The sequence below is a fragment of the Paramisgurnus dabryanus genome, chromosome 8, assembly GCF_030506205.2.
Source record: "Paramisgurnus dabryanus chromosome 8, PD_genome_1.1, whole genome shotgun sequence".
NCBI classification, from domain to species: domain Eukaryota; kingdom Metazoa; phylum Chordata; class Actinopteri; order Cypriniformes; family Cobitidae; genus Paramisgurnus; species Paramisgurnus dabryanus.
Genome location: NC_133344.1, coordinates 16,763,187 through 16,773,971, shown reverse-complemented (window position 1 = coordinate 16,773,971; position 10,785 = coordinate 16,763,187). Strand labels below are relative to the sequence as shown.

Here is a 10,785-nt window from a genome sequence, read left to right as displayed (position 1 = left end):
CATTATTGTAATAAGTAACCAATAAACTGTAGTGCAGAGGATTGAACCTTTGACCAAGGACCCCTTAATGGATAGACAGGAGGAGCAGGTACATACTTGGTGGTTATGATGGTTTTGTTACAAAGATAATAAAACATGCATTGATTAATGGATTATTTAATGCTTATTTATTCATTTTTGTTTGATGCCTAAATTCATTTTTCAAAAAAAAAAAAAAAATACAATTTGGTAATACAACCACAGACCCCCAAAGGTCTCCAGACCCCCTGTCGAAAACCCATGCTAGTGTATTTCTTTATTTTCTGGAAAAAATACTATTGCTGGCATAGTGCATGCACGAGGATAAAGTTGGCATTGACTTTAATGTATAATAATGTATAATGGTGACATTAAAATAAGTAGTAGACTTCCAGCCAAAACTTTGGTCTGTAAAGTCTGTAAAATATTTTTGAGGGTGCTGTCCAGTGCTGACACACTCGACCTACATTTTTTAAAAATAAAGTAACAATAGACATAGCATAACATGCAATACCAAGTGCTCACCATACTGTCGTAATATATGAGCTCCAGCTCGTAGTCCGGCAGAATGTCGCTCCGGTTGTTCACGAGATCTAACGCCATCTGGGCTGAGGGGAGACACGCTTGCCCACCCGGCCATCCTCCACTCATAGGAAACAGAGCTCCGATGTACAGCTTCTTCTTGCCTGCGATCGCACACGGCCAGGAGAGAAATGTAAGCAGTGCGTAAAGGACAAGCAATCCTCTCCAATCTCTGTCCAAGGTCCTGATCATTCCCATGGATGACATGAGTATCAAATTTGCTTTTAATACGGGTTGACCTTAAACTGTGCGGGTTTGTACGAAGTTGAAAGTGTCAACATGTGCGATGAGCCCAGATTTAACTAACAGAAGCAAATATGGCACGCCAAACCGCGACCGTTTGCGCGTATGATGTTTAGATGCGCGTGTGTTGTTCCCTTATCGCAATATAAAACTATAGGCTGTTTAAAAACGATCTGCACGATTGATAGGCTTGATTATTTTACCAAACACATAGTTTGACAGTATGACACTTTGATACATCCATGTCTTTTAGCGTCTTGTGTACAGTAAGGATATTGAACTCCTTTTGCGCGTTTTTTAGATCGTCTTTACTCTTTAAGATCTTCAGTTTTTTTAGGAATCTTAGACTCTTAAGGTTCCTTTAAACATTTTTAATCTTTTTTTATTCGTTTTTAAATAGGGAATTATAGTAATCTTGTAGAATTTGTAGAATCATCAAACTCTTCAAAATGCGTAATTATCTTTAAACGCTTTTCTTTTTACATTTTAAAGAATATTTAGATTTATTTATTATTTATAAGCCGACTTGATTTCTATATATTTTTTTTAAAATAATCTTTCTTTTTTTCAAGGAATCGTTTTAATGAGTCTTTGGAATCTTTAGAATCCTTAACGATCTTTAAACTCTTTAGAAGCTTTCAGAAGCAGTTTTGACTCCAAACGACACCAATCCAGACAGTCCACAAGTCCTAAAAAGCAAAAATGTCAGAGCAAAAGCTAAACATAGATATTACGTTTATATGTTGGAAAATAAATGCGCCGTCGGGCAGATACTTTCTATATCGCGTTCAGAACCACGGACGGTGGGTTTGTAGTACAGCTATGCCCATGTCGCACGACTGAACAGAAAACATGCTCAACAAATCTCCATCTCTGTCGTTGCTTCCGTTCAGCATTTCAGCAAACATGATTAAACCTGTCTAACATGTTGTTCCGGCATTTGATCAGAATATTGGGAAAGAATAATCCTTTAATCCGGCGGGAGAAGAGGAAAAAGTGACCATCAAATGCAGTGCGCAGATATCCGAGCAGACAGCAGCAGAACTAAAGCGGTAAACTGAAGAGATGCTGAGAGATGCGCGTGTATATAGAGCAGGAGGGTGGACGATTGGGTTAGGGGGCGGGTTTAAGGTATAAGCAGGGGGTGCGTGGGGACGAAGTCCGGGGATTGAATGTCAAAAGGGGAAACGGAGTTCCACTGGTTAGAATTCCAGGACCGAGTTTGGGAACCCCTGTTATAGTTATTATAAACCCATCAAAGTCATCTGCTTCAAGTAGTTCAAATACAAATGAATAAAGTAAACCTCCATTCATAAACATAAGTGCATTGCACACAATAAAAAATAAATCTGTATCAATACATTTCAAGAAACAAGATGCATTATGGCTCATTTTAAGTGAATGGTACAAGCAGCAAAGATCATTTATAAGTCTATGTGCACATCTGCCCATAATGACTCACACAACACATGCACACACAACTCTCAGCATCTCTCTCTTCTCTCATTCACTCTCATTAGAGTTAAACAGCAGAGTAATGCTGAAACTAATGACTTGAGACTCCCAGAACCCAGGACCCAAGATGCTTCTGTGACATTTGGATCTCTCTTTGAATCTGCCCTCACCATATGTCAGTCATTAATTATTCATTCCTGATCTTTACCTGTTATTTAATAAAAGAAAGGCCAGAAGTTCCTCCTGTGAGACGACATCATTACATCTTTGTTTGTGTGACAATTACATATAACCAAATTAAGAGTGATTTCGTATACTGGTTCAGTGCTAGCAGAGAAACTGCATCTTTTGGAAACATATTAGAGGATTTTATAGAGCGTTGGCACACCAAAAGGTGACCTTTATGCTGAATTATCCTTTAACAAGCATATGAAGAGGAATGTAATCACCACGTCACATACGCATGCGTGAATATATGCAGACATGCATGGACACGCACTGTAAAGAGATGCAAACACAACCTCATACATCCATGCACGCACACAAACACATACAGTATTGGGCAGAAATAGACACAGCTACACACTTTGGCCAAGTGTTAATCTTCAGCCTGCTGAGAGTGCACTAAGTAGGCGGTGAGCTCTCGCTGAGAGTTAACAGAGACAGAGAGAGAGAGAGAGAGACTGGTAGTCTAAATCAGCAGAGCTGAAGAAATGGGGGGAAATTAAAAGTAACAAAAGAGGAACGAAAGAGGGATGCTGGAGGTTGATACAGTCAGGGCTGCTGCAGAAGCTTCTGTATTAATGTTTAGAGAGACTGGCATTCTGATGAGTTATAGTAAGATTATGTAGTGGAGTAGCTGACATGAAATACTTTCTGGGCAGTTGACACATCACGCAGTCCGATGCTATCCCGCATCTTAAATGGTTTTAAACAGCACTACACTACGCACGTGTCTTTAATAGCTATTATGTAAGCCTTTTGACCTCATATATTTGAGATACTATACATTGAATATTTTAAAATGTTTAAGCAGATGGTAGAAGCATGAAGAATTAAAGTCAATTACATTTTAACCAAAATTTGTGATGTGAAAAAAATCTATTAATTTGTTTGGAAAAGATGTGTAAGAATACATTGCATAGACAGCTATAAAAAAAGTTTTGACAGAACAGTCTTATTCTGGTAAGCACACATCTGTACCCATTGACTTCAATAGAAGGAAAAACAAACAGTGGTGGCCAGTGACTTATTCTCAGAGGGGCGTGAATTCAAAATATGTGTTCAGAGTGTGTGTGGCTCGTCATGTCAAAATATGTGTTCAGTGCGTCATGTGAACCATGTGCATCATGTGTCATGTCAAAATATGTGTTCGGTGCATTATGGGAACCATGTGCATCATGCGTCATGTCAAAATATGTGTTCGGTGCGTCATGTGAACCATGTGCATCATGTGTCATGTCAAAATATGTGTTCGGTGCATTATGGGAACCATGTGCATCATGCGCCATGTCAAAATATGTGTTCTGTGAGTCATGTGAAACATGTGCATCAGGTGCCATGTCAAAATATGTGTTCGGTGTGTCATGTGAACCATGTGCATCATGTGTCATGTCAAAATATGTGTTCGGTGCATTATAGGAACCATGTGCATCATGCATCATGTCAAAATTTGTGTTCTGTGAGTCATGTGAAACATGTGCATCAGGTGCCATGTCAAAATATGTGTTCGGTGTGTCATGTGAACCATGGGCTTCATGTCAAAGTATATGTTCGGTCTATTATGTGAACATTGTGCGTCATGCGTCATTTAAAAATATGTGTTCGGTGCATTATGTGAACCATGTGTATCATGCGTCATGTCAAAATATGTATTCGGTGCTACAAGTGAACCATGCACATCATGCATCATGTCAAAATATGTGTTTGGTGCATCATGTGAACCATGTGCATCATGTCAAAATATGTGTTCGGTGCATTATATGAACGATGTGCATCATGGGTCATGTCAAAATATGTATTTGATGCAACATGTGAACCATGCGCATCATGCGTTATGTCAAAATATGTGTTCGGTGCGTCATGTGAACCATGTGCATTATGCATCACGTCAAAATATGTGCTCGGTGCATTATGGGAACCATGTGCATCATGCGTCATGTCAAAATATGTGTTTGGTGCGTCATGTGAACCATGTGCATCATGCATCATGTCAAAATATGTGTTCGGTGCATTATGGGAACCATCAACCATGTGCATCATGCGTCATGTCAAAATATGTGTTCGGTGCATTATGGGAACCATGTGCATCATGCGTCATGTCAAAATATGTGTTCGGTGCATTATGGGAACCATGTGCATCATGCGTCATGTCAAAATATGTGTTCGGTGCATCATGTGAACCATGTGCATTATGCATCACGTCAAAATATGTGCTCGGTGCATTATGGGAATCATGTGTATCATGGGTCATGTCAAAATACGTCCTTGCTGCAAAAGTGTTGAAAGGGTTTATGATAAAAGAGACGCTCATGTGAGCCACACACATGACGGGCTAAATACATGTTTTGATGAGCTTCCCATCATGCGCCCTCGAAAAAGTCACTGGGCGCCACTGAAAACAAATACTAGATTCAGATCAATGGGTAATGTCTTCTGTGTGGTTACCATCATTTATCAAAATATTTTCCTCTGTGTTCAACAGAATAAAAAAACTCATACAGGTTTAGAGTGAGTAAATGATGAAGATATTTTCATTTTTGGGTGAACTATGCTTTTAAAGGTCATGTTCTTCCTGATCCCATTTTTCAAACTTTAGTTTGTGTGTAATCTTGCTGTTAGGGCATAAAAAATACCTGCAAATTCCCCTAATTCCCCTTTCAAAGCCCACAGCGAACTAAACTCTGCCCACAGGAACACTTCAGTTGCCAGCTAAGCTCAAACGGCTCTGGCTAAGATAAGCTGCTGTCGGATCACAACACACTAAACAAACTACACAATCAGAACTCGATACATATTTCTAAAGGAGGGACTTCACAGAACAAGGAAGACATCAGCCCGTTTTAAGGACAGTGAAAACAGCATTATAGAGATAAGTAAATTGTGTGAAAAATATTAAGCTTTTTTACACATGAAACATGAACACATGTTATATTGCGCACTGAAAACACAATCAAAGCTTCAAAACACAGAAAGAACAGGACCTTTAAAAAAAAAGCTTTCACATGACTTATGGCAAAATACAGCCCCCTTGTGGTTAAAAAAAATTATGACATTTAGCCAGAATTCTTCCATAATATTATCCAGTTGTCAGAAACAGCATTTTTAGTTTAGTTGGATTAAAATATTTATTTTATATGTTTTAACTATCACATTTATGTTTATATGTATTTATTTAAGGTTTAATGTTTATTAACTAACACACTACACTACAACAAATTTTATTTTCAAAAAAGTAAAAAAGGGACGAACCCGGCATGTTGAGTTGTGATTTAAACCTATGCTGGGTTGTTGTAATCCAAAATGCTGGGTTATTTTATCCCATTGTTGGGTTAAATATGAAAATTTTCTGGGTTTATTTAACCCAGCATTTTTATGGAGTGTAACAATGTTGTAATACACTGTAAAAAGTGAGAACTTGGTTAAATAAAAAAAATGGTAACATCTAAAAACATAAAAAAAGGTAAGAAAAAATACTTAAAGTGAAAAAACTTTTTAGGTGTTACCAATTAAAGTAATTTTGATCCAACATTTTCAGTGTTACATTAAAATGTTCATTAACCGTTTTTACAAAGAAATTCTGTATTTTGAAACAAAATAAATTATGAGAAATGAAAATAAACACATTGAGATAATTGTGTGTCTTACCTGTATAGTTCCTGTCATCTAATGGGAAAAGTTAGAATACATTTTGTTAAAAATGATTCATATAAGAAAAAAATACAACTGTGAGTTTGCAAACTATAAAACTGTAAAGATACTTACACACACACATTGGTTTGGGTGAGTCCCATTTGCCCAGTTTGGTACAGTGAGAAATGTTAAAACCCTCCATAAAGAAGCCAGCATGGCAGGTGTAATGCAGAACTGTGCCCTCTACTGGCGGTCCAGGGGGCTGCAGTTTCACCCTTCCATTCTCCAGAGACATCCACGAACGAGGGCAAACCAACACTGAGAATTTCAACAACACACTTTTAACACATCTTAACATCTTTTACACACTTTTGATCTTATTTAGTGATATAAAGGTTATATATTCACAGAATGTTCTTTACATTATATTGGATTATTTTTATGTAGAAAATAGTAAATCACCAAAAAAAATTATATAAAAAATCTTATATCACATTTTTCCACCTATTACATGGCTAAATACAGAAATGAACATAAAATATTGATATAATTAAATGTTTGTTATTCCAGAAAACCTTCTAATAAATACAGATATAAATCAATAGCACTGGGTCATTATCAGTGACTTACAGCATCTGCTAAGCTGGTTCATGTCAGTCCAAGCACCATTGGGAAGGCATTTTCGAACCTTGGGCCCTACAATGATTCTGCTTCCTCTACAGATGTATTCGATTTCATAGTCTACAGGCAAAATCTGCACATTGCGGATCTATAGAGAAAATGAAGACAAGACTTTTTAATAATTTTTTTATTAAGAGACAGCCGTCCCATCAAAACAGACACTGATGTTTATAACTGTCAATTTAAAGGGACACTCCACTTTTTTTGAAAATATGCTCATTTACCAGCTCCCGCTAGAGCTTAACATTTGATTTTTACAGTTTTGGAATCTATTCAGCCGATCTCCGGGTCTGGCGCTAGCACTTTTAGCATAGCTTAGCATAATCCATTCAATCTGATTAGACCATTAGCTTCGCGCTAAAAATAACCAAAGAGTTTCGATATTTTTCCTATTTAAAACTTGACTCTTCTGTAGTTACACCGTGTACTAAGGCGCAATGATATAATGCAGCGCCTGAAAATAGCCCCCTTGGTAGATTTCAAAAGCAGGGGACTATTTTCGGGCACTGCGTAATATCATTGCACCTGCTGCAGCCATGTTACGGCAGCAGCGTCCTTGATTATCATACCAGAATGAGAGTATAGCTCCTAGCCATTTCTGCTTAGAAAATCACAACTTTTAATTTTCTGTCGGTCTTAGTACACAATGTAACTACAGAAGAGTCAAGTTTTAAATAGGAAAAATATCAAAACTCTTTGGTTATTTTTTAGCGCGATGCTAATGGCCTAATCAGATTCAATGGATTGTGCTAAGCTATGCTAAAAGTGGTACCGGAGATCAGCTGAATGGATTCCAAAACGATAAAAATCAAATGTTTAACTCTAGGGGAGCAGGAAAATGAGCATATTTTCAAAAAAAGTGGAGTTTCCCTTTAATGTGCTAGTGCAAACCTTCACCTGTTCCTGAGTCAGTCCTCTGTACCGAATCCCTCCATCTCTGGGGGGACGAATTATTGCACATCCTGAAAAAGAGAATGAAAATAGAGAATAATGACTTCAAGTTCAAAGATTTAATTATACATGCACACACTACACAAAAATGACAGGTTATGTTGATAAATATCCACTTTATTTTGCCAAAATAGTGTTAACCATGTTATGCCATGAGATAATGATTTTAATTAAACCACAAGATGAGCAATCTGCCTCATAGTCATATAAAAATACATTACGCTAAATAGCTTTATCTTGATTTATTTCAATGAATGGCAGAAGTGACTGCACACAGTACAATTTTCCTCTACATTTCCGACAGAAACATGATCCCACGAGGAATGAGGGCAGAGGAGAGTATGACATCCATGAAACTCAGTTCACAGTACTGAAACATTTAGCCCTCACAAAGCAATTGAAGCGGACCACTTTAGACATTAAAGATAAGGACTCTATAAAACTCCCATCTGTAGTGTTATACCCAACACACACAGACCCAGAAACAGCCCACACACACACACACACACACACACACACACTTACACACATTACCTCCGGTCGTTGAATTATGTATGGAAGAGATGAGAGTAGGAAGCAAGTACAAAATTACAAGAAATAATAGCTGTTCCATTACTGCATCTGAACGAGAGAGAGAGAGAGAGAGAGAGAGAGAGAGAGAGAGAGAGAGAGAGAGAGAGAGAGAGAGATTCATGTGTTAAACATACAATAATAACCTTCTTTCTAATGTAATTACAGCACACGCAGTTGTGGGGGATTCACAGAAAATGGAGGCAGTATGTAAAGATTTCATGAGCTTTTCCTTAACCAAGTCACAAAGTGGAAAATCAAATCCAGGGAGGGTCAAACAAGAGCTTGCAATACAAACACGGGCACACAGGTCTATCAAATATGCATCTTTTATACACAGACATCATAGGACACTGAAAGACCCAGCACGTTTAACAATGAATATATAGATGGACATATATAGATAGATAGAGAGAGAGAGAGAGAGAGAGAGAGAGAGAGAGAGAGATGGCAAGATGGATGGAGACCTTTGGGAACTTCACAGTTGGGTATAGAGATAGGAGATGATTCAGTGAGGTGTGGATCAGAGGGATCAGTTAAACTTTAAACAGGTCTCTACTGCGCTCCACCTCATTAAATCTGTACAGCACAGCTGCAGAACACGACATCTCAAACCCTTGACTTTTGAGATTACATTAATCCAAACCATGCACTAACAATGATTAGTTTGCATTGCACTGAACACATTTTTTAACAATTTTATTACTATTTTTTATTAAACAAAACACAAATTATATTAAGACTTTGGAAGAGTGTGACAGCTGCGCGCGAATGTGATGCTTTGTTTGTTGAGAGGTTACAGTCCCGTTTAGGGAAACATTTCAGCACCATGGACAAGGATATTGAGAGGTTAATATGGCCCCCGAAACTTACAAACCATCCCGAGGCATTGAATTAAATGTATTATTGTTTAAATTTCACACAGTATCAAATATTTCAAAACGTTTATTCGTCTAAAAACAACTATATGCTTTCATGAAGTTTCTATTGTAACATAGCTTCCTGTGTCGTCAGCAAACAGGACACGAAGTGTTACACATCGACCGCGACAGAGCTGACGAAGTTTTGAGTAAATATTTCACGACAATATTGTTAAATCGGATATTTATACAGGAAGTATGCATGGTCGAGCATCGCAAACACAAACAGCTTCAAGCTACAACAACATCGAAACGATGCAAATGAAGCGCGTGCATCGGTTGAAAAGTGATGTACTCACAACCCTGAAAGGCCCGGTGCGACCTCCAGCAGTACCGAGCCGAAGAAAACAAACACAAGATCCGATCAATGACTGTTAAAGTGCAATATCCGCAAATATAAGCTCGTTCTCGGTTGGGTCGTGCATCACATATCCTGAGTTTATGGCTTTTAGAGATGTGATAGTATTGCTTTGCGTTAGATCATCGCAGGTGTAAATCACAGGCAGGCTACATAGAGATACATTATCTGCACGAGCTAGACGGCGCGCATCCTTCCTCTTCCTTCCTCCTTTTTCTTTTTTCCACTCCTTCCTCAGTCTCACTTACTTGTGACGTCACGTAGGGAAACAGCCTATACGTCGTTTGATCTTTAGTACATCACGAGGCACTGTTCTCAACAAAATTAATACACATTACATTTCTTAATTTTCGTATTTGTCCTCTTTTTTTAAGTAGCCTAATAACAAAGGTTACTTTGCAATAAGGTTTAATTTGTTAACTTTAGTGGACAACTTAATTAGTTTTAACAGTTAGTTACAGCATTCATGTTAATTTTATTCATTTAAATTGTATTTTTATTATGTATTATTTATAATTTATTATAAAAAATCAGTTAAATAAGCTATATAATATAATATATTGTTAATATATAATAGCTAATGCACAATGAACGAACATGAACAATTGGTGCTATCAGTAACAAAGATTAATGTTAGCTAATGAAACCCTACTGTAAAGTGTTACCACAATAACACATTTTATGTAACATTTTAAACACCGTGTTTACAAACAAGACGTATATTCACATATTGTTTGTGCATACATACAAATAAATGTCAGAGTAGTCTTACCTGAGGATTGTCCTGTCCACAAAAATTTCTTATGGGCACAGGCGTCTATTAATACTTTATACTTTAATAATTAATAAGAGACAAGAGCCATGCACCCTCAGTTATTTGTCTGTTCTGCCAGGTTATTTTTTACTTGCTATAAAAGCAGAGATTCTGTATTACCACCATACAAATATTAACTTATTACCCAATAAAAATATCTGATGTTCGTGTGATGTTTGTGCCACCTCACGGCTGAACAAACTGGAAATCAACATTACTTGGATGGACTGAGGAAACACAGAACAAGGAAAATAATATTGCAGAAATCCTAAGAGAAATACTTCCATCAGTTTCTTATTTCTGTATTTATTTTTCTATTTCGGCACTCAAATAGCTCAGCA

At 37.3% G+C, this 10,785-nt stretch overlaps 1 protein-coding gene across 3 annotated transcripts in view; it reads right to left on the bottom strand.

The window, feature by feature from the left end:
- The window catches only part of gabbr1a (gamma-aminobutyric acid (GABA) B receptor, 1a), a 57,098-nt gene extending 47,266 nt beyond the window's left edge, over positions 1–9,832 (bottom strand). Inside the window, exons 1-7 of one of the 3 annotated variants that reach the window (XM_065280734.2) lie at positions 9,572–9,832; positions 8,317–8,403; positions 7,729–7,793; positions 6,781–6,919; positions 6,283–6,468; positions 6,166–6,183; positions 544–704 (exon numbers count right to left, since the gene is read on the bottom strand). In XM_065280734.2, the coding sequence (XP_065136806.1) occupies positions 544–704; positions 6,166–6,183; positions 6,283–6,468; positions 6,781–6,919; positions 7,729–7,793; positions 8,317–8,395 (648 nt within the window). In that variant the 5' untranslated portion in view covers positions 8,396–8,403; positions 9,572–9,832. The remainder of the gene's footprint in view (positions 1–543; positions 705–6,165; positions 6,184–6,282; positions 6,469–6,780; positions 6,920–7,728; positions 7,794–8,316; positions 8,404–9,571) is intronic. The other 2 variants (XM_065280735.2, XM_065280736.2) reach the window with 2 other exon arrangements.
- Positions 9,833–10,785: the final 953 nt, after the last annotated feature.